This window comes from Castor canadensis, chromosome 6, assembly GCF_047511655.1.
Source record: "Castor canadensis chromosome 6, mCasCan1.hap1v2, whole genome shotgun sequence".
NCBI lineage: Eukaryota > Metazoa > Chordata > Mammalia > Rodentia > Castoridae > Castor > Castor canadensis.
Window position 1 is genome coordinate 37,778,778 of NC_133391.1, and position 24,324 is coordinate 37,803,101.

The 24,324-nt window shown below is 42.5% G+C and overlaps 1 protein-coding gene across 1 annotated transcript in view; it reads left to right on the forward strand.

Annotated features, from left to right (window-relative positions):
• Ano2 (anoctamin 2) overlaps positions 1–24,324 on the forward strand; it is a 313,200-nt gene that overhangs the window by 55,254 nt on the left and 233,622 nt on the right. Inside the window, exons 4-6 of the mRNA XM_074075322.1 lie at positions 12,366–12,517; positions 14,406–14,460; positions 16,983–17,034. Of these exons, the coding sequence (XP_073931423.1) occupies positions 12,366–12,517; positions 14,406–14,460; positions 16,983–17,034 (259 nt within the window). The remainder of the gene's footprint in view (positions 1–12,365; positions 12,518–14,405; positions 14,461–16,982; positions 17,035–24,324) is intronic.

Genomic DNA, 24,324 nt, shown 5'->3' on the forward strand with positions numbered 1-24,324 from the left:
GGAATCTACTGATTCAAACGTTAATCTCATTTGTACTCATTACTACGTTTGACTAAATATCTGAGCACCCCATGGTCTAGTCAAGGTGGCACATAAAGTGAACCATTCTGAGACTTGTATTATTAAAGTCAATAATCCTTTCTGTGATGGAATGCATAGTGGTATATGTCCAAGTCCTAGCTTTGGAGCCTGTGAATGTGATCTTATTTGAAAAAAAAATGGTCTTTGCTGATGTTATTCATTAAGGAGAGGGTCATCCTAGATTTAGGATGGGCCCTGTCCAATGAAAGGTGTGCCTGTGAGATAAAGGCAGGAAGAAATTTGAGACACAGAGGCACATAGAAGACAAGGTAAAGAAGGAGGCAGAGGTTGGAGTGATGCAGCCCAAGCCCAGGAAGGCCTGGGGCCATCAGAAGCTTGGAAGAAGCTGGAAGAATTTTCCCCTAGCGTGTTCAGAGGGAGTGTCCCCATTGATGCCGTGATTTCAAGCTGTGGCCTTGACAACTGTGGGAAAATAAATTTCTGTTCTTTTCTGCCATTCTGTTTGTGGCAATTTGTTATGGTATCCCTAGGAAACGAATACACCTTTCTTCAGGGCTGGATGTAATAAGCAGATAATTCAAAACCTGGGCCTTTGGTAGGCTTGTTGGCCCATTCTTCAACCCAAGAATCCATTTTGCAATTTCTAAGATATCCTGAAATTGACTTCTCCATTTCTTGCCATTGGATTTGAAGTTTTGTGGAAGAATCTTTTGTGTGTGGATCTTCCTGCATGACCTTGGCTGCCCATGGCTAGCTCTTCACACTCTGTCTCTGTTTGGATGAGACAGGAGTGGCTGGGCAAGGCTCACCTTGGCATAAATGGTGGAAGGAGACCCAGTGTGGCCAATGTCAAGAGAAGCCACTTATTCAATTCAGCAGTTAACTATTTTCCACTTATACTTGCATTTCCAAAGACAATCATTGATTTGATTAAGTAAAAATCTTCTGTTATGGTAAGAGATACTTGCAAATAAGGATATAATTAGCATGTTTAAAAACTCCCCTACATTTCATAATTCTTGCATTTGTCTTAGAGGAGAAAAATTTATAAAACCACTCTGAACAAAATTAAAAGACTTGTCATAAGTCTCAGTTCATATATTGATGACTAGCTTAATTGAATTTTAGATATAGTTAGTGCTTACCATGTCTTGGGCCAGTTGATTAGAGCCATATATATATATATTATTTTATGGCTTTTTTTGGTGGTCTAGTGATTGGATTTAGGGCCTCAATACTTGGTAAGCAAGTGTTCTACTAGTAGAGCCACAACTTTCAGTTCGTTTTGCTTTTTTAGTTCTTTTTTGTTTTTTAAAGGAAGGGTGTCATGCTTTTGTATAGGCAGGCCACAGACTGAGATCCTTCTACCTCAGCCACTTGAGTAGCTGGGATTATAGGTATGTACCACCATGCTCAGCCATCATTATTTTGTTTTTAGCCTCACAATATGAAGTAGCTACTAACCTTAACATCATTTTATAGGTGAGGACACTGAGGCTCAGAGAAGTTTACAAACTTACCCAAGGCCTCACAGCTTGAAGGAGATAGATTCAGGGACTCAAAATCATATCTGTTGGATTCTAAAACCATGTTCTTACTCTCACTTTACTGAACAATCTACAACTGGAGTTGAAGTGGTAGGTGGTATGATCTAGAATGGCACTTCCCTAAGTATATTCTATAGAACAATACTTTGGTTTTGCAAAAAAGAGTTTCTGTGATATAACAAACTGAGAAAACATGAATTATATAATTTTACCTGACCAATTAAATATTCTGAGAATTCTTTTAGAAAGGAAAATGGTTCAATTTCTTACCACCTTTTTCCTGTTGAACTCCCATTTATACCTGGGGGATCCAACGCTCTGCTGAACCCACTCTGGGAGATTCCAACCTAGATTAAATAATCCCTGGCTGTGAGAGGAAGCACATGTAAACTTTCCTTTTTTGTTGCCATGGACTAGCTCAGGGAGTTACTTACCAGTCTTAGGGACAGCTTTTTCTGTCATAACTTTACAATGCTGTGATGGATATGTAAACAAAGTGTCAAGTAGTGAATCTGTTAATTTTATTCTTCCTCTTATTGATGTGAAGAGGGGCCTGAGGACAGATATGCTTTGTGGTCTTTCACACTCTGTGTACAAATACCTGAGCATGAGTATATCCTGTGTGTGTTGCCTTCCTGAGCCATACTGTAAGTGAGGTGGCACACTTAGCCTGTAGCTGCCAGATGTGCACCTGCAGCTGCCATTATCCCTAACCCTGGTGATGTCATTGGACCTCTGAGTTCTGTTCAGAGACCAGGCTTCTCTGTGGACTTACACTGGGCTATAGACTCTTGTCAAAAGCAGAGTGCTTTCCTTTTTCTTGTTTGGGATGGAGCCTCCCAAATGCCTTAAATATTTGTCCCGGGTTCTAGAATGGTTTCCCCACTTTTCCCCTGAGTAAATAAATATGACTCATCATTTGTATACTAGCCTATATCTTAGTGCTCTCATTGACCCACCTTTATTCCTTTAGTTGGAACTGATCTCAACTTCCTCTGGATCCCTGGTCATTGTACAGTCAATATTTCTCTTAGTCATTGGTTCTTCTCAAGGGTGTTATGTGCCCTCATCTTGTGTGTCCACATATACCATAAATTCCCTGGAAAGAGGAATTATACTTTGTATTCCTTATGTGTTCCCTAGTATTATGTTCAATAAATAATAATTGCTCAATAAACACTAGTTGGATTGGCCCATTGAAGGTAAATAATTCTTTCTCTCCCACTCCCAGGACCTTATTTTGGGACTCAACAGAGTCCCTTATATAGTAGTAGGTGTGTTAGGTGTCCTTGCAAAATTCAGCAATAGGAGTCACCCTGTCCCCTGTCTTCCTCCCATACCACCTGGCAACTTTTTTCTTTGTCTGGTAGTGATTTAATTGCTCTTGAGAACTATTTTGATACTTTAGAACACCCAGAAAGTAAAAATTGGGAAAAACTTCATAAGTTTTAAGGTGGAGCCTGTGCAGAGCCTTGGTCATGGGGAGAAGGATTGCTGTCTACTTAGCCTTTGAGATGCCTCCCTGGACAGATTCTTTTTATTATCATCATCAATAACTTTTAAATGAACTAGAACTGTAGTTGTTTACATAGGGCTGCCTGGCTGTAGGTGGGGGCCTTCCTCTTGTTGTCATTGCCTGTTCTCAAACATTTGTTTTTAATAGAGGCGCAACTGAGAGGGTAGGGTTTATATTTCATATCTGTATGAGGTTTTTGGTGCTGGCTCTTTGATTACTATTTAAATAGGCTGAAAAGAGTGCAGAATGCTTTGACTTTTTTATTCCTTTTGTTTTCTGTTGTGCTTCTCATCTTCAAAAATCAGAGAAAAAGACTGGTGGCAGCTAAGTGTGCTGTGTGGTTCCAGGGAGGAGCATGATGGGACATGGCCATGACGGGTCATGCAGATGGACCTGGTTAAACCAATCACAGGTCTGTGAGCAGATGAGCCTGTCTCAGGGCCCAAGGACAGTGAAGTTAAAAACACTTAAGATATAATAAGAAGTAAATTCAAACTTTGTTGTGCTTAGACTCACAGTGGAAAAATAACTAAAATAGAAGTGGTGTTTTTCTTTCTTAAAGCATTCAGATCATATCTGTCTGAATTGGAGTAACACATGCTAACTGGGGATGGCTGGGGACTAGACAGTGGACCCAGTGTTGGTGGGTTTGAGAATGGAGGGTACAGATAGGATGGTCATTGAGTTTGTTATCCTAAGGACAGCAGTATTGAGAGTGAGGGAGATGTTAGTAATAATTATGCCAGCACAACAGACTGTCCTGAGAACCTGCAACATGTGGTCACTCCCCAGTAGTAGACATGAGAGAGGGAGCCCATATTGACCATGGCTGTCCTTATGGATATTTGAGAGGAGGAGCTAGCATGGAAGAGAGGCAGAGAAGCAGGCAGGGGCCATAAGTGTCCTGCACTTGGGACTCACAGGCAGAATTTTCACTCAGTAAGAGCTCATTTATTGATGTGCTGGCTTATGATGGCTCCCAAGACTTGAATATTAATTTTGCAGGAATTTTGGAAGGTGATTGGCACATGGTTGGCAGCTTGGAATTAGCTAATTGGGAATATTTACACCATGGAAATCAGCAACTGTTATATGTTAGCATCTTCACTTGCAACCACACACCCATTACCCATTTGTCAGTGCTCCACTAAGGGGAACCCCAAGGATGGGGCCTAGATGCAAAATCAGAGTGGAACCTTCAGCTCCATTTATGTCATGACTAGGGCAAGGTGAAGCCTGATGTTGTTATGTACTTGCTTCCTGCCCTGGTCATGAAAGGGCTTGTGGTCAGGTAAGAGCCAAGAATGACAATGTCTATGTAAGGGGCTCTGAGTGAATCCATATCTGCTACTTCTGGTGCAGGAATTCATTTCCCTCTTTTTGCTCCAGCCACACCAACTTCCTTGTTCCTCAAACCCGAGCCTGTTTCCCTCCAAGGGCATTTTTGATCACTGTTCCCTTTGCCTGCAGGACCTTCTCTAGATACCCTTAGAAATCACTCCTCTGATCCCTAGGGTCTTTTAAAATGTCCCTTCATCAAGCAGACCCCCATGATCATCTCACATGTAAAGTAGTCACACACCCTTCCCCACTCTCCATTCCTTCATTCATTCAACACTTCACTACTTGGTACAGAGCTGTGCCTTTGTTTTCTTGTTTATTGTCCATATTCCCACTGCAATGGAAGCTACATGAAGGCAGGGGTTGTGCTGTGCTGTGTCAGCACTTAGGACAGTGCCTCATATAGAACAGATCCTACATAAATGTTGACAGTGAGTGACCGAACAACTCACATGTACTGGATTTCATCATTGCTGGTGACGTGGATTCTTAGACTCCACCTAAGTACAATAGGAAGGAAGACTGTGACCCCCCCTAAGGTTATCTGCAAGGGTAAGAGGTGGTGTACATACCATTAGTAGCCACCCCTGGTTTGGGTCTCCAGCAACTCCATCAGCTGCCAAAAAGTTTTAGGAAGAATCTAGTTGTACCTGTGATGGGGCTAGGTTGAGAATAAGAGGTGTAGTCCTTTGGAAGTTTGCATTTATAATCTATCCATTCATCCATCAATCCATTGACCCATTGATTTATCAATCCCTCCACCCATCATCTATCTATCCATCCATCATACATCCATCTATCTATCCATCCATCATCCATCTATCCATCCATCCATCCATCCATCATCCCTTATCCTCCCACCCAGTGAAATTTACTAAGTATCATTATGCACCAACTACTTTGCTGAGGGCTAGTGATGCAGCGGTGACAAGTGTGCAGGGGGTTTGGTGTGGTGAGGACTCATTATATGGCTATTGATGAATTGGGAGGCACCCACAGCAAAACAAGAGTGGTTGATGATGAAAATCCAACCAGGAGAAAGTCATTTAGATGGCGGTAGGGGAGAGAAGATGCCCTGTGAGTTGAGGACTGAGAGCAAGGCAGGAGTTTGGCAGGTGGGGAGGAGGCAGATGAGAACCTTCCCAGAGAAGGAAGACATGTCCTCAGGTCCCTCAGAAACGCCTGCCTATGTGAAGAACTTAGAGGATCCAGGGTGGGTGCAGCACAGAGTGTGGGTGGAGGGGGCTGAGACTGAGGAGGCAAAAGGCATGGCCCCAAAGGGACCTTGTCAGTCACGTAATTGAAAAAGTTTGGATGTCAGCAAACATCCATTCATGTGTAGAGGACATGCTGACAACAGAAATAAAGTCATAAATGAATACAGAATTAGACAACAGAGAAAGTGCACTTTACAAATACATTACTGTTCACATTTGGTAATGCTGCCAACAGGAAATTTACCTGAAGGCACAGGTAGGGATGAAGGGGCTGGTTAACTTCTTGTTGTGCCCATGGAAAGTTGCCATTCTGGCTCTAGGTTGTAGCTGGTCTTAGCTCCTGATGTTTTCGTTTTGATTTGTGAGTGGCTTTAATACTCCTTTGCCTGGGTAAACACGCTCATGGGCAGTGAGCGAGGACAGATGTTCAGTGTGTGTGCCTGTCTCTCCGGCACACATGGGGATGGGGACATTGGATGAGTTTTGCTGTGTCTTTTCTTCAGTTGCTCCTCATGTTAGCGCCACAGACTTCCACTCTTGTCCACCTAGGGCCTGTGTCTACTTTGCATCCTGTTGGACTTCTCTGTGTGTCTGAGCCTTTTGAAATCAAAGAGGAGCAGAGGGCGTGAGATATTCCTCATACCCGCCCAAGAGGAGTGAATGGCTGTGAACAATGACAGTTGAACCTTAATGAACTAGAAAGCACAAATAATTAAAGAGCAGCAGATAATAAATGAAAATGGCAGATATCGGAATTTATTCCTATTGACAGGGTGCTTCCAGTTGGGCATACTGTCCATCTTGGTGCCTGGCTCATATTCTTCTTGGCTGACCTTTCCTCCCATCTACCGGGGAGGCCACCATAAGTATGAATGGCTTGGAGAGCATCAAGACTCTAAGTGTTTACACCTTATGTTACCACACCTTTTTCTTGATCTTTAGGGTCATTGGCTCTAATGTTTGTGTGACATTGGGCATGTTAGATTTTCTATGCCACCTGAGTTTCTTTATTTGTAAGATGGAGATAGTGACTTAATATCCTGTCTAAGACAGACATCACTACAGCCTTGGTTCACTGAATCCCAGGAGAGCATATGATTTTAATGCAGAGAGGAAACAATCAGCCCTCAGACCACACTGCTGTGCCCCTCTGGAGGGGAGAGGCTAAGGGAGACAGGAGGAAGAAAGAAGTTAGAAAAAAAGAAGTCTCAGTAAACCCCTTAGACTGTGACAGTGAGGCCAAAGCGAGCTTTTATGAGAACCACATTTGAGCCCAGGAATAAAAAATAAGAGCAACATACTTGAAAAATTATTTATGATTTTAAGCACATGAAAGGCGTATCGTGTACCCAGGAGGGCATAATAGGGGACAGCTGGTTAACATATGTCTCACCATTTCTGAGGATGTTCGTAATTCTCTGATGTCCAAGAATAACAGTAGTAACGATGCCATTGCTGATTGTATTAATAATCATAAAGAGCACTGTGGTGCCTTTCTGGGACCCTATGGAAGGCAAAAGGAGAGCCTGGGATGCTGGGCTTGATGGGGGCTGAAAGGGGAGCTCTAGCCTGCTTCCTTATCAGGGACAGGCTATGGAATCCTGCCAAAGATCAAAGGGCATTAAGGTCAAGGAAAGAGCCCTGCATGGGCTGTAGGACTAATTTTACTGTTGACTCTGGTTATTCTCTGCCCCTCTGAACCTTTTTTTTCTCATCTATAAGCTAGAGATGCTCATGCTACCTGGCAGGCCCACCTTGCAGCGTCTTTATGGAATCCCATTAGATCCTGCTTGTGGGTCACTAGACTCACTGCAAAGCATTTGTGTGGTGCAGGGTCATTGTCATCCTTGTACTTCTCTAGCATTTGGCACTGTCAGCCACCAGGCTCAGGATCTGATCTCCAGAAAGTGGCTGGAAATGTCTGTGCACGAGAGCATATTTCTTTTTCACCAAATGTTTAAAGTCATAGCACATTAAACTTGGGGAATACTTTAAAGGCTGTTTAACCCAGTTTCCTCTTTTACGATTTGTTAAGTGAGTATGTAGCAGCTCTCAGTCTAAGGCTAATTATCCAGCACTACTGAGTAAACCTGACTTCCCCCAGTGCCCCATGAATTGTGGGGATTTTCCATCTGATTGGTGGGAATAGATGCCCACTCCCAATCTTTCCAGATGGTTCTTTCTCAGTCTGGAGTAGTTTATTCATACCTATACTGCTAAATACTCAAGGAGGACCTTCTAAAGTCCTCTGGATTCTATGGACCCTATTGCCCTCTCAGATACTCTGTCTTATCAGTTCTATTTCCCATGGTCCCCCTAGACTTAGAGTCTGGTCTCCTCCACTTAGGGAATTTGCAGGGCTCTGCCTAGTTCCCTTTCCCCTCTCAAAGCAGTGACCTGGACACACCTAGTTTGTTTCCCAAATGACTAAGGGACCATTGGCCTTTGTTGTCTGATACCCATTCTGTCATGTATTTTGTCTGGGTTTTGAGTTTTCTCAGAAGGGAGTGTAAATCTGGTCTGTGTTATTTTATCATGGTGGGAAATAGAAGTTTCCAGATTCTCTTTAGAGGTGAAGAAACAGAGGGTAAAAGTGTCTTAACCAAAGTCACACTGGGAATTAGTGTTAGCTAGGACTAAGACCCAGCCCATTCTGTCAGTAACCATTATTGTTTTCTCATTGAGTGCCAGGCACATAGGGAGGGATGTCTGCTCTCCAGAATTCCACAGTCTGTTGGGGGAGACAGATGAATAAAGGACGATTGGAGACAGAAAAGTTACTATGAGTAGCAACCCTGCTCAATTTTATAGCGGAGGTGTTCATGCACAGGGTATCAAGGAAGTACGACAAGAAGTGAGAGGGCAATGAAAGTTTCCTGGGATAGTTGATCCTTGAGTCTTGGTGATGAAGGAGAGGTAGAACTTAGGTAAAAAAAGAATAAGCATGACAGATACAAGGATATGGAGGTAAGAAAGAGGTCCCTTGCCACCCAAGTCCAATGTTCATGGCATTGTACCAGGGGGACATCTGTTTGTGTTTTATTGTGGACATGTGATTGGCTCTATCCCTCATAAAACTCCTGAAGTCAGGGAACTCTCTTTCCAACCTAAATCTGCTGTGGTGTTTCAGCCTGGGAACATTTGTATAGGGTCTCATTCACAGCAGTGGAACATACGTTATCATGAAGTTTCTGGTGGGACTATGGCCTTCCACACCTTGACAACTTCTCTGTTCTTGCTAAAGACATAGCATGGGAGTCCACTCCCTTTAGTGCATTTCTTTAGGTGAGAGCTACCAAATCCATTGCCAAGATGAGGCTCAGGAACTACTTGGAAATTCCCAGCTAATCTGACAGAACAAGGGACTGGGACGATTGCTGGGTTATAAATCTGCACCAACCAACCTGCACCTGGTGGGGACAGGAAGGGAGCCTTTGACCAGCCAGAAGCTTTAGGCTTTGGTTTTATTTTTCAGATTGGTTTGTGTCTACCAAGATCAGTTTTATGCTATTTATATCCCAGGCTGGCCTCCTTTGGTGGCAGGAATTGCTGTGGCCAAGGTTGGTTTTTCAGATATTTATCATTCATTCATTCACTGAAAGCTAGGGAGCAGTTTGGACAGTATCCTGACCTCATGGAGATTTGGTTTGTTGGGGACAGGTAGACACTAACCATTCAAATGTAAATGATTTTAACTAATCATTCAAATGTAAAAATACTACATGATAAATGCTGTGAAGGAGAGGGAGCATGTAATACTGTGAAGGTGGGACTTGACCTTGTCTAGAGGCCAGGAAAGCCTTTCCCTAGGAAGTAACCATTGAGCGAGGCCTCAAGTATGAACAGAGTTGATGAAGAGGCAGGGAGAGATGAAGCCTGTGAGGGCTCAGCATGCGAAAAGATCTGAAAAGAAGGCCAGTTCTGGGTGCTGGGAGCAAAGAACTGTGAGGTCAGAAAAATGTGGGGACTTATGTAGATACCCATGGGCTGTGTTAAGAGTTTTGATCTTTATCCAAAGAGCGATGGGTAACTGTTGAGATCTTTTTAACAAGGAGGCAACATGACCAAATGATGCTTCAGAAATATTACTATGGAACTGGTGTGGAGGTGGGCAGATATGGATGTCAGATAAACTATAGGATGCTCATCAGTTTTCCATCACTAAAGAAAATGCTTAACATAGGCTTGACACAGGAGAAGTTTTTGGTCATGGTCCTGGAGGTTCAAGTTCAAGATCCTGTGGCCACATAGGTTTGAGCCTCTGGTGATGGTGGTATATTATGGCAGGAATTTTTGTTAGGGTGAGTGCTCACATCTCAATCCAGGAAAGGTGGAGAGAGAGAGAGAGAGAGAGAGAGAGAGAGAGAGAGAGAGAGAGAGAGAGAGAGAGAGAGAGAATGGCAAGGTGGGGTCCCATAATCCTGTTTCAAGAGCATGCCCCCAATTACATACACTAGGCTCTACTTCTTAAAGGTACAACCACCTCCAAATAGTGCTACCCTGGAGACTAAGCTTATATGGACCTTTGAGGGACAATTAGGTTCAAACTATAGCAAGCCCATTTAACTCTCCTTAAACCCAATTTGAAATTTCCAACTTTTCTGTTTGACTGGAATGCCTTTACTTATATCTGTTGAAACTTTATTTGTTAAAAGTATTTACAGTGTAATATTAATATTAATAGAAGTATGATCAAAGCAAGACAAAACATGTGTAGAAAATAAAATAAGTGCCTGTCACTGGTGAGACGGATCAGTACATCTGATTTACTCTTGCCATGTAATATTAAACACCCATTAAGGTAGCTCTAACATGGGTTGACTTGGAAAGATAAGACATATGCAATGTATTACTAAGTGAGAAAAGAAAATTGTAGAACAATATGTAAAGTATGGTCATGGTTGTTAATAAAGGAACCAGTTACATGTATTAAATATATGTATGCATATATGTACTATTACCAGTTTCCTTTAGAGAGGATGGTGGGATTGGATTGAAAGTGAAAGGAAACTCTTAATATTTAGTTAATATTCTCCTGTGACTTTGGCTTATTTGTTTATCAGAACTGTGTTAATTTTCTAATTGAAACTAAATCAAAATGCATAGAAAAGTGCTTAGAAGAAATAAATAAACTGGTTATACTTCATCTATTAGATTGACAAGGTTCTTTTCTCTCCTTTTCTCCTTATTATTATTTTATTAAAGAACAAAATGATCAAAAGGGACCACTTGCCAGTTAAATCCAGCTGAAATGCTTCTCCCTCTGTGAAATAATTTTCTGATTCCATTACTGGCTGTGCTGCCTCCTTTCTTTGCCCTCCCTCCAAAAGCACTTTGCATATCTTAGGGGGCATTTTTCTCATAAGTACCTTGTACTTATACATGTCTTTCTGTCCTTTTAGATTATAGCAATTTGAGGACATCAGAGAAAAAAATGGGCTTTCAAGTCAGAAGAACTTGTCTTTCCTGCTTATCTATTGCTGCATGACAAACCAACCCAACTTTAGAAGTTTCATAGTCATTGGGTTTTATCTCTGGCCTTTTGGTCAGGAATTTGAGAGAAGTGGGTGGGCTAGAGAATTATTTGTGCCACATGTTGTCAACTAGGATCACTTGGTGGTCCAGGGTTCAAGAGGCTTCCCATCCATGCCTGCTCCTTATCAGGGCAGCTGAAAGATGGGCTCAGCTAATGGACTTTTCCTCTCTGAGCGCTCCCAGGACTTCTCTGGGCTTCAAGGGACCAAGGGAGAAGCTGCTGATCTTCAAGGATGGAAATGGAATAGTATCCTTTCTCTGTAGTCTACAGGTCCAGTGGTCACACAACCCACACATTTGGGAGTGGGGGTGGGGATAGAGATACTACATCTTGAAACAAGAATCTGTGTCAAAAATTTATGGCCACCACTAATTTATTTCAGTTTTACTATGAGAAATTTGACTTCCTTGTCTCAAGTGCTATATTTGTAAACTAGAAAGATAAAAGCTATGATGTAGTCAGAAATGCTCTGTGCATTGTTAAAAACTACACATACTATAATTATTAATGATTATTTTGGTCCTACATCTCTGCCTTACTCAAGGGAGGTACTCATTACATTATTAATACTTTGAAGGTCAACACATTCAAACATACACACGTCCTGTGAGAAACACACAAAGAACATGATGCTGGGTGCTCATGGGAGCCCATGGTGTAGTTGTAGAATGTAGTCTTTGGATTAGGTTGACACGGGTTAAATCCACCTCTTTGTTGACTCACCTAAGCTATTAGAGACTTAATACTATTATCCACCTAGCTGAGTTGCTGTGAGCTTTGGAGTTACTTTTCTCAAGCACCTGATATTATTCTATACAATAGTCTCACATTCATTTGTCCATTATAGATATGATGACTGCCACATGGTAGCCCTGCAGTTCATCTTAAGGTGATATGACATGGGAATATATATAGTCATCTAGGAAGTTTGGACTCTGCTTGTTTCTCTGCACTGGTCGCCTCCATCAGTACACATAACTGAGAGGGGTTCCTTATGAAAGAAAGGGGAAGGGTCCTTCTTCTTGTTTCTTCAAGTTTCCTTCTTTTTCCACAGTGCTCCTCTCCCCCAGGGATCTGTGGCCCATTCAGCTCTGGTTGTGGATTCACTCTTCTTTGAGTGTTGCATGTGGCTTCCTTTTCAGACCTGTGGCCTTTGCTTTTCACAGATGTATGAGATCAAAGCAGGAGGCAGCATCGCAAAGAAGTTCAATGCAATTCTGCAGAAGCTGAGCTCGCCTCTGCAGCCCAGAGTTCCAGAGCACAGCAATAACAGGATGAAAAACCTCTCCTACCCATTCTCCAGGGAGAAAATGTACCTGTGAGTACGGGAGCTCTTGGGGAAGACTCGTGAGAGGGGATGGGAAGAACATCAAACACCATCTGTGCTTGAGCCCTGAGGCTCACAGAGTGAGCACTTTGGTGCCTGAGAGCCTGGGGTGGTAGCACGCTGTCATAGTAGAAAAATTTTGTGCCTGTGACTTCACTTCCCTTGTCAGGTTATCCCAAACAGCCATGGGTGTTTGTCCAGGGGAACACCTGCCATTTGACCACTGTGCATGTTGGGTGGAGAGCCAGGGAGCAGCCAGTTATAGACTGTGGAGCTCAGAGAGAAGGAGAGTTGATCAGACACCTGTTTACCTCCTGTGGAGAAACTCCCCTGCACAGTTCTCTGTCTAATGGTACAGGATATGATACACCAGAGAGAAGGTGAACGAAGCTTCTGGGTTTCTGTATTCCCACTGCCTTTTCACACTCTTCGACTCTGAGGAGACTCCCCCTCTCTACCCAGGGAGATTGAATCAAATCTTTCTACAGGAGTGAAGATTTAGAAGACATATGGAAGGGGGAGCCATGGCTGGGAAGTGAGGGTTGCAGCAGTGAGCCAGCATTTTTATTCTTGGAGCTAAGGGAGAGATATGTAACTGTCAGGAGTGATAAGAATTGACTGATTTAGGACAAGGAAGGGCCATGGAGGACAGAGAAGACAGGAAGTTTCCTTCTTTTTCAGGAGGTGACAGTGTCTTGATTGCCAGAAACAGATCAGTGTTTCTGTGTTCATTGTAGGGTATTCCCCACCCACAATGCCACGATAGATTATAATTCTCTTCCTGTTGCGTGTGTCCATTAGTGAGTCCTCAAACCCCCTCCCCCTGAGATGACCCGCCAGTCCTAAGTATCCCGTTACAGAAAGGAAACAGAGGTCCAGTGTCAGTTAGGGATCACATAGCCATAAATGGCAGAACCAGGACTAGCATGGGGACTGCTGCTCTCTCCCCTGGCTTCTTCCATGCATCCCTCCCCTGGGCCTTTATCCATGCAGCCTGTGAGCAACCACTTCCCACATGTCTCTACTTGTTTCACTTCTGCTGTCTTTCCAGGTCATTTCATAAGCACTTTCTTTTGAGAAAATTCTGTCCTTCCCAATCAGAAGTCTGCTCTCTTTCCTCCGATCTCTTATAGACTGTCTTTCCAGTGCTGCGTTCTACTGTGCATCTGTCACTTGGAGACACAAATGCCCCATGGCGATCTGGGAGTTGTGTTTCCTTAGCACAGGGATGTCAGTACAGGGGACACTTGACAGGCGCTTTTATTTGAGTGTAAGTTAAATGTATGAAGTTCAGAACAGACTCAGGCCTTGCACAATTAAGAGTTTGGTATCAAATTGATGAGATGACAGTGATAATGTGAAATGAAATTTTGAAAAAAAAGAAGTTATAATCCTAACACCCTGAAACTAGACTTCCTTTTTTTGTATTTTTACTGTCTTGGCCCATGTACAAGTATATTTCCTATGTACTTTCATTTTGAAACTTTATCATAGTATAATATTTTTCTATCATGGCATAATCTTTTTCTATTTATGAACTATTAACTTTGTCAATGACTGAATGATAGTCTTTTATATCGCTTTTGGAACTGCATCTTATCTCCATAATTTTCATAACAAATAACTTTGTAATGAGTATCTTCATTTCTATAATTTTTTCTTCTGTTCAATTTTTCCTTGTAATAACTTCCCATGATGAGTTTTCAAAATTACTGGGTCAAAAGGGGCATAAATACTGTGTGTGTTAATGAGTGTGTGTGTGTGCTTTCATGTTTTGCCATGTTGTTTTCTGAAGATCTACTCTGGGGTGTAGCTGGCAGTGGTCGCCAGAGCAAAAGCAATGAAATGAATTCACCGTCTGCTTTCTTGGTGTCTCCAGATACAACATCCAGGAAAGGGACACCTTCTTTGATAATGCTACACGCAGCCGCATCGTAAGTAAACAGTGTGCTGGGTTAGGATAGGGTTGGGAAAAGACTGAGTGCTTGGGTGGCAGGGCATCTCTTTACCCTCTCTGATAACTTCTCATCGTCATCTGTCATTTGCTTGTAGCTGCCCAGCAACTGAGTGTAGTATCCAAGAGCTTCACCATCCTAGTAGCAAAACAAATAGCAAACAAGTTCCTTCACTCAGAGGAGTGTCTCTATGTTATGTGTTTTCCACTGAAGCTCTTCTTAGAATCACAAAAAAAAAACAAGGAATGTCAGAGCTGGTGGGAACTTTAAACCAGCTATGCTACCCCACCTTGTTTTACAGTTATGAAAACTGAGGCTCTGAAAAGCAATGCATTGGAAAAAAATTTCATATAGATTGCTAGTGTCAGAGTAAGGATTAGAAACAGTTTTTCTGATTTCTGGGCTACTGTGTTCTTCATACATTTTCCTTCTTTTAACCCCCATGGCAAAAGTCATGAGAATTTATATCGCAGGAAATGCCAGTTAGCCCAACTTGTCCAAGAATAAAACCACCAGCCCATTCAACAGAAAGCCAATACTCATGACCATAGCTCCTCTTCAGTAGTCTTTTTGCCTTTTGCATCAAGGTTTTGAATTGTGTAGGATGTTTGATTCTTAAAAAACAAAGCAAAACCAAACCTGTGTCCTTGTGGATCCATCCTGAGACATCTTATATCTCTATTTACCCATCAGTTTATTTTCTACCATTCTGGAGGTTATTAAACTTATGGGTAGAGGAGAGATAGAGAAACCCAGGACACAGTAGAACTTATGCCCTTGTGGGGGAACCTGGATGTGAAATTCCATTGATCCTTAGGACAAAGCGTGAAGTTTCCACTGGAGAAGAAATAAGGATTAGAGACTTAGAAGGACATCCCAGCCAAAGGGGTGATAAGAAAGGATAAGAAGGACTAGATGAAGCTACAGGGAATTTCCCAGACACACAGATAAATGGTCTTGCACTCTTCAGGATGTGCAAGAAAACATCTCAGTTCCCTCAGCCTATTGTTTTGGGAAGGGGCTAAGACTGGACATATAATTTCTTTTTTCTTCTTGTGGAATAAAGGTGTGAATTTCCTATTTTCTTCCATGCTATTACAACCCAATTAAATCTCACCATGGCTTGGGCCCTACAAATGTGGGGGAAGTTATAGGGTATTGTGGAGATTAGCTGATAATTGCAAAGTGCTTGTGAAGTAATACAATGCCATATAAATGCTGTTTCTAGTTATTATTGCTGTTGAATTACTGCACTGTATTAGAAGCAGAATTAAACACTCGTGGGCCCCATTCTGCTGGAAGTTATTTATTTACCACTCCCTCTAGGTCTGTGGCTCAAATATGGGAGTGTGAATAATGATAAGGTAACACGTCTCTCATTCATCCCTCCTTCTGAAAGCTTCTTCCTTCCACCTTCGACTTTTCTCAGTCTACCCCACAGCATAAGAAGGGCAGAAAAGAGCCTTGAGTTTCCACCTAGGGTCCACATTGCCTTGGATTTTTGTCTAACGTCTCACTTGCATCTGTGAATGGCTCCTGTTCTCCCTTCTTTGTTGATGTCTGACCAGCCTAGCTGTTTGTTCCAGAGTAGATCAGAGGAGATCTCCTTGCTTGACTCTTTAGAGCCTTGCTCAGGCTTCGGATTCAGTAGGTGGCAAACATTGGTCTGACCCACCTGTTCTGGATTCTTCTTCAGGAAGCACCCCTTCCCTCCCACATGAGAGAGAACATTCCTTAAAGTCCCATGGTGGGTGCGGGAGTTCTGTAGACCTGTTAGGCATGTGGGCTTTTAGCTGCAGTATGCACTGAACAGGCAGTGCCATGTGTCCATTTCTGTGCTCTGCAACAGAGAGTCACAGAGGAAGTGTTGGCTCTACCCTGATTAGGGAGGCTGAGGACTGGGGAAAAACACAGAGAAATACCAATGATGAACACATAGGGAGCCTGCCTCGGTTTACCAGCACTTTCACGTGCATTGCTTTGGGGCTCCTTAGGCAGTTACTGAGAGGGCACTATAGGAGAGGAAGCAGATCTTCTGAGGCTGGGCTCAGGACCCCTCTGCATCTGACTCCAGTCTTGCACTCTCCCAGTGGTCACATACTCCTGGCTGGTGGAGGAGGTGTGCTTGAGCGCTCAGGATCTTGCAGAGGGAACACTGTCTTCACTCAGACTCCTTCACGTGGGAGGCACACATTGTCCCATGGAGAAGGCTGTGTACTCTGGGCTTGCCTCTGTGTTTTCCTTTCCTTCTATTCCTGCTGCTGATTTATAGTCTCTTACTGATTTGTTTTTCAGGGTGGGGCAGAAGAGGGGAGTTTGTGAGAGGACTTGAATTCCTTGCTGCCTCAAAGTTAAGTTTGAATGGGTTTGACAAGCAGTCCATGAGCTCAGCACATGCTTGGCTTCCCCTTCCTCCAAATGGGCCCAGACGCTGCCTCCAAGCCTGCCTGCCCCACAGGCGGTGATGACGCATTCACAGCTCTGCTGTCGTTCTCTTTTAGGTGCACGAGATCCTGAAGCGCACAGCCTGTTCTCGAGCCAACAACACGATGGGTAAGAAGTCTCCACCCCACCCCAGGCGAGTGCTAAGAGGCCAAGGGGCCAGGGCTGCCCTTTCAACAGCTCCCTTGGTAGGCGCCAGGGGCACAAGAAACTCACACCCCACCCAGAGGATCTGCTTTAGCTTAGTCTGAGAAACACTGCCTGGACCCCAGGAACAAGGGGCACCTTATTATTGGCAGGGCTGAGGCTGTTTCCAGGCTGCTGAAACTTCTCCCAGACTTTCACTCCTGGTCTCTGGGCTTTTCTTTCCTTTTTATACCACCTGTACCCTATGTGTTATCCTGATAATTCAGCTACCTCTCTCTCCAAAATCTCCAATAGCTTTTCACCATTAACTAACACATGGCCAGTTTTGGTTTATTTATTTCTAAGAGAAGAATCTTTGAGGTCCTTTAGCTCAACCTACTCACCTAATGTATGAAGAAACTAACCCCCAGAGAGGGTGAATGGCTTGTCGAAGACCACACAGCAAGGGATGGTAGTGTGGGAATGTGCCTCTTCTGAGCATAGCATCCTCATCACTATTTCTGGCTGAATTTGTTTGCCATGTGGTTTGTTTTTAAAATATGAGGGCATTTCAAAAACTACCCTTGGAGCAGGAATTTCAGCATTTGGGAGCTTGCAGGATAAGGTAGGCAATCTGAATGCTGATGAATTGTGAAGTCATGATGGTGAAAGTGAAAATGTGGGCTTAGTTAAGTCTTGTGAATGGAGGAGACTATCAAGGTGAGAATGGTAATAACCACGGCAATGATAACAGCTCACAATTGAGAGCTTATTGTATGGCTTACAAACTGCCTCAAGACCAAGGAGCAACACTGAAGAAGCAAGTGGAACAGTTTCCTACAGTGATAGGATTTTTAAAAAATTCTTAACATCTCAAGGGGGCAATCATGTATGCTCATGTTTGCTTTGATGTGTTCATCTTGCTACAAATTTCCAGATAACTCTCCAATTTAAAAAAAATTGAATCTTCTATGCCAGGTTAATTGTGCCATGCATGGTGTTGATGAGGCAATCCTGAATCAGTGTGTAAGACAGTTGACCCAGCCCAATTCCCTGTAGCACACGGGAGGAGCCATCTTGTCCCAAGGACAATCGAAGGAGTCAAGAGATCTGAGATAATATTTATATTTTCTCAGAGCAACTGTTAAATTTCTTGAATTTATCTTCACTTTTTGACCACTCCTCAATTCCCTTAACCCTCCCCTGTTTGACACAAGTTGCTCCCTCAGATATTACTGGTGACTTTTTGTTGTTTGAGCTGCAAAGTGACAGAGTTTTATTAGGAAAGCAAAGAAAAGAGCAGAGACTCTCATGTGGGTTGGGGGGGGGTTGGAGGAAAGTAGTCCAAGCTCTACTGGTGACTTCTTGCTTCCTGTATTTCATGGCCCTTTTCTCAGTGTTTGTCTCCCTTTACTTTCTACATCCTTCCAATCTTCTCTACTGAGCCTCCATCTTCATTAATTGATATCCAGGAAGGTGCTGCAAAGCTTCTAAACTGCTGTTGTTGTTTCTACTTCATGGACTTTCTTTGATTCTCTTCCACATTTTATATGTTTTCTCCATGTTCCTTTGGCCTCTCCTCTCCCCTCTCCTTCCCTCCCTGTTTCCTCCTCTCATATTTCTTTTTCTTCTTCTCTTCCTCCTTCTCCTCTTACCTTTCTCCTTCTTCTCCTCTCTTTCCCTCCCTTCTTCCTTCCCTCCCTGTTACTTCTCTTCCTGTTGATGTGACCATTGTCCTCTCCATTTTTGCTCATGCTATTCCCTTTGACTGAACATCCTCAATCCCACCAATGCTCATACCCAAATTAAATCACTGGGCCACCAATTCTCTCCCAATGTCCTCTCCTGAAACACCTATCCTGCCCAATTTCTTTCTCCCTTATTATCTGCATCCATGGTTTTCACTGCCAAGACAGTGAGTCCTGGAGATATGTCTGATTCATCTTTTATGCCCCACTGCACCCAGTTGTCTTCCTTGCCCATTCTACTCTGTTGATTTGATTTTGTGAATGAATAAAAAAATTCCAAGCTTGCTAATCCCTCAGCAGTTGCTGGTAAGTTACTGACTATGCATGTTCATAGACAAGTGACTTAACCTCTCTACAACTCAGTTTCCTTTTATGTAGAATGGAGATAATAATATCTATAATATAATAATATATATCTTGCAGAGTTTTGTAAATATTGAATAGGCAACTTTTAGTTTGTTTTATAAACTGGGAAGTCCATTAGAACTAGTTAAATTTGGAGATAATCTCTAAGATTGTTGAAAGCCTTTGCTTTAATTCTGATGGTTTTGTTTTGCTCTGTTTTTCCTTTGAGAATCTAAGATTTTGTTATGTGAATGATGTCTCAAAGTCAAACCACATTAGGATTTTGTTGTTGTTAAGTAATGCTCAAAAATTTGTCTTTCCTTTCAGACATTAAAAAAAAACACATTTATTGAGCACCTGCTATGTGTCAAATGATGTTACAGAAGCTGAAGGATGTCAAGATGAATTTGACCTATTTGCTATCCTGGAAGGGCTCTTAGTGAAGCCACATAGACAGACATGTAAACAGATAATTATGAGATAATGTGGCAGGTGCTATAAGCGTCACATTCACAGTGCAATGGGAACACAGATAAGGAAGCAATTAACTTCCATGTTGTCTCTAAGCATCAACAAAAATTATCTAACATTAGTTTCACAGCTCCTAGGGAAAATGGTATGTCAGGAATTATCATCTTCAATTGCAAATGGGCCCAAAGAGGATAGGTGACTTGTCCAGGGTCACATGTGGAGTTAGAGTTGTCAGAAGTTGGTTACTAACTTTGAGATGCTATGAACTGGGAACGAAGTTAGAACAAGTCTTTAAAATCTGTTAATTGTGGGGTAGCCATGCACTACCTTTGTAATAAGGTTCTCCTCAGCAGAGGAGAACCTGGAAGAATATTTTCAAGTGGTTTGGTTTCTTTCTGTGAAACTCAAGTACTCTCCATGCTCTTTGGCAAACTTAGCAATCTTCCTTAGCAGGTCAGAAACAATGAGAAATATGATAACTGTGTGAGGCTTCCAGTGGAACTTTGAGTGAGGGGGTGAATTTAGATATTATTGCCCTTCTTTCTTGTTTTATGAGAGGTGGAGGGGCAGTGCAAATGACCACAAGTGGCTTCAATTGCTCCAGAGCACCACTGTCTCATGAAGAGGAGAAAAGGGGGAAAACAGGATTGTACCTGGTATCGTATGTATTTCCATTGATCTTCAGACCTTGGAATCGCCTTTACTGGTCATTACAAATTTTTATCCCTTTCCATTGTACCTAACTGTTTGGTATCACTAATTTTTTCCTTGTAGACAATACATTGTTATCAAATTGAATGCTTAATTTTATAAAGCATTCATCTGTGTACAAGTTGTGTGTACTGATGTATTTGTATTTCTGACTTGCTCCACAAAATTTCTGAAGTGGCTTACAAGGAAAACAATACAACAGGCCTCATATAAATAATAAATAAGAACCAGGAAAAACACAAATTAAAATAGAATGTCAATACTAGGAGGAAAAAATAGCATGCGAATATTCAATCCATAAGGTGCTTGGGTTTGTACAGTTGAGTTACAAATGCTTGTATCATTGAGCTAGAGCTAACCCTGATCTAATAGAAAGGGGAGTATGGTCACTGTTGTAGCTTTCTCTGCTGATAGCAACATCTTGGGGCATAGACATCGTTCCAAAACCTATCACATTTGCCCCTGCTTCTCTTAGTGGAGCATATCTGCATGTATTGTCTACATAAATGTGTATGTAAGGTTTTCTGGATGACTCAGGATTGTCATTAAGAACATAAGTATTTTTTGTTTCCTTGAGGATGATCAAAGTAGTGTTAGTGTGTGGCTTTGAGTTCTTGAGTTCTTGACTTTGGTAGTCTTCTTCCCCAAGCTTTGCTACTTCAGCTTTGCTTTGCAGTTGGGAAGAAAGAAAAATAAGCTTATTTGGATTCTAGGTAAAGAGCAATTAGGGCAGGGTTTGCAGAAGGATCCTGTTGTGGATGTGGCACATGTTATCAGGGAGATCAGGTTTTACAAGATCTATATTAGCTGTCTATAGACTTGTTTTTGGCTTCTGGGTGTTCTGTGGTGAGAGCCAAGATAGCTAGGTAAGCAATCTCTTTAGAAATAAGGTATTATTGCAACAAAAATACAGACTCATTGCATGTGGATAGTTATATTTTCAAAGCACTTTCATATTCTTTATCTCATCTTATCCTAAACTGCTATGCAAAGTAGGTTCAGTAGATGCTAACAAAATTCACAAGAGAGAGAAGGACTGGCATTCTCCATAAAAGATTTAGAGCCAGATTTAGAGTCCAGGTTTTGTGGCTCTTCACCAGTGCTCTGTAAGTCAATCAACTGATAAATGGAAGTTATTTGGAAAAGTTTTCTAGAGGAGGTGGAAGCTGAGCTCTTTCCAGTATAAAATATTTCTTGAGTACCTATGATATATAATTAATCTTCTAGAACTAGGGAATAGTAATGAGTTAAACAGTTACAAATCCTTGCCCTTATGGAGCTTATATTCTGGTGATGGGAGACAGAAATTAAATGAATAAATGAGTAAGATGGATAGAATGCCACATAGGAAAATGTGTTATGAGGGAAAATAAGCAAGGAAAGGGGGTGATGATGAAGCTGGAGAAGGGGCATATTTAAAACAGGGTAATCATATTCCAGATGAGCAATATGTGAGAAAGGAGAGTGAGCCATGTGGCTGTCTGGTATGGAAGATGCATGCAGGGAAAGGAAGTAAGACAGGACCTGATGGTACCAATTCTAGAAAGCCAGTTAGGGAGCCAGGGAACAAATGGCACACTTAAATTCGGATAATTCAAGGCAGGACATAGAGACCATTTTTGAAGGTCCAGGCACTGTAGCACAACTCTCACCATCCTTCGGTAAAGAGGAGAGAGGGGCCCCTGGATTATGGAAGGAAGTAACTGGATAGAGCAGTGCCCTTGTGCCTGTGGCTATTTGCACACGAGGCCAAGTGTCTAATTGCTCTCTTTCCTCCCTCTGAGCTGCTGAATGCAGGAGGAAATCATGACCTTGATAGTTCACTTGTGTCAGATGGGAAAGGGCAGAGAGTTTACTAGGAGGGAAACGGATGGTGGACATACACCTGAGAAGGCTAGAGAAGTGGGTTCTAGTTCCAGCTTTGGAATGAACAGCAGAGAAACTTTTCACATCCTCTTTCTCTGGACCTTTTTCTCCCTCCTCATCAGACAATGAGGCTCCTTAGTGTTCCTAAAGCACCTTTCTGGCCCTGATTTTTCTTAGGCTCTGTGATTCAAAGGAGCCATATGATCTCCTTTACAGAGAAGCCCAGGTGGCCAGAGAGGCAACTCACTTCCCTGTAAGAGCACAGACTAACGAGGGCTCTGGACAGGACCTGGGGTTGCTGGACGTTTGTGACCTCGGAGAAGATGGCAGTGGACAATTTACAGTGACAACAAGGATTCAGATTAGTTGGCAAAGATGGTTGAAAGAAAAGCTTGTAGTCTTAGCTCAACCCTTTGCAACATGACTATGGGCAATATTGCCCAGGTGGAACTGGGCTCAGTTGCCGTCAAAGTCACCTGTACAACACTGGCTGCAAGACCTCATGCCAGATGTGCTGAATCAGATCGCTGGAGGCAAGATTCCAAGATTTGCATTTTTAACAGTCTACTCAGCTGATTCTTAGGAACTCTAAAGTTATCTAAAGAAAACTAGAAAGATAAACATGCAGAGAGGTTGGACACAGGCTTCTTGATCTGCTTACATTCAGGAACATGGAGAATGTTACGAAGGACTCTGTCTCCTGGGGATTTGATCATTGGTTTTTGAAATATGCAAGGATGACCAAGGCTGTCTGTAAAGGGTCTATTTTTGTTATCTTACTAAAATTTATTATATGAACATTCAGCATGTAGTCCCTTTTAATGTTCTAGCCACTAGAAACTAGAACTTTTGGACCCTTTCCTTTTGCCTTGTCTTGCCTTGCCTGTCTTGCCTTCCCTTCCTTTTGCTTTTCTGTCCTCCTTTCTCTTCTCCTCTCCTTTCCTCCCCTTCCTTTTTCTCTTCTTCCTCTTTATTAGAATAAAAAGACAAAGCAAGAACAGGGACAGTGAAAAAAGTATGTGTGGACTGGTGTTTGCTGATGTCCTATCTGTTAACTTTCTAGGTTTCCTCCAAAACCTTCAGAAGGGACAGCTTCAGCTCTCACTTCTCACTCTTAGCAGTGAGGGATTATGGGCTAATGCACACAATGTTCAGAGATGAAAAATATTTGCACATTGGGTTCTGCCTGGTGGTGGAAGTGTGTGAGCGATCATAAACTTAGTCTAGGCCCACGGTGTCTCCTTAATCAATGTCACGTTTCCTGAGGTTAGCTGTCAGGGCCCTGGAAGTTTACTCCCTCATCAAATGTCTCTAAAGTATGTTTTACCATGGAGAGAAATCCAAGCCTTCTTGACCATATGAGAGAAGGGCAAACACCTTTCTTGCCCCTTCATGTGGAAGTTGTTATTGCTTTTCCATGGTCAGAAAATTACAGATTGATGGAGCTACATTTTCATGGACATTTTGGTGTCAGAGCATTTAAACAAATGTATGCTTTGGGCATCTCCCCTCCCACTCAGGAGACGATGTCTTAATTATTTTGACCAGAGCCGACCATGTGGTATGTTGTAAACATCTGGTTTATCATTCATCCAACTGAACTGGTTTACATTTTGTTAGAAGAAAAGGCTTGGGATTAAAGGCATTTAAGTAATTAAGCACACGTCAAGACAATTTGGTGATGGGTAAATATAGTCTCTGTTAAATGCCCCGTCTGGGGGCTCTGGTTTAGATTTACGTCCGGCTGTGGTGCAAGGATGAAAGTGGAATGCCGGGCAGATTGGGCCATGTTCTGGGGGGAATCAAAACCAAATGAATTTTCAGGAGTACAGCACCATTCCTCTAAGTACCTGTCCCAGAGGACGAAAGTTTCCTTTTAGTTTGGCCTGCAGGGAGTGGAGCTGTGGTCCCTGCCACCCAGCCACACTTGCAGATTTAATGAGACTCTCTATGGGAGGCAGATCGTAAACTCTTATGCTTTGGCTGTTGTTTTGTGTTTCTGAAGCTAAATGTTAGGTCTTGGGTTTTGGACAATGTGTGCGTGTGTTCTGGGGGCCCTCATATTGGGGCCTGAGTTATGTTTCTGAGCCACAATGCCTCTGGATGCAGAGGAGCAATGATGCTGGGACTGGTT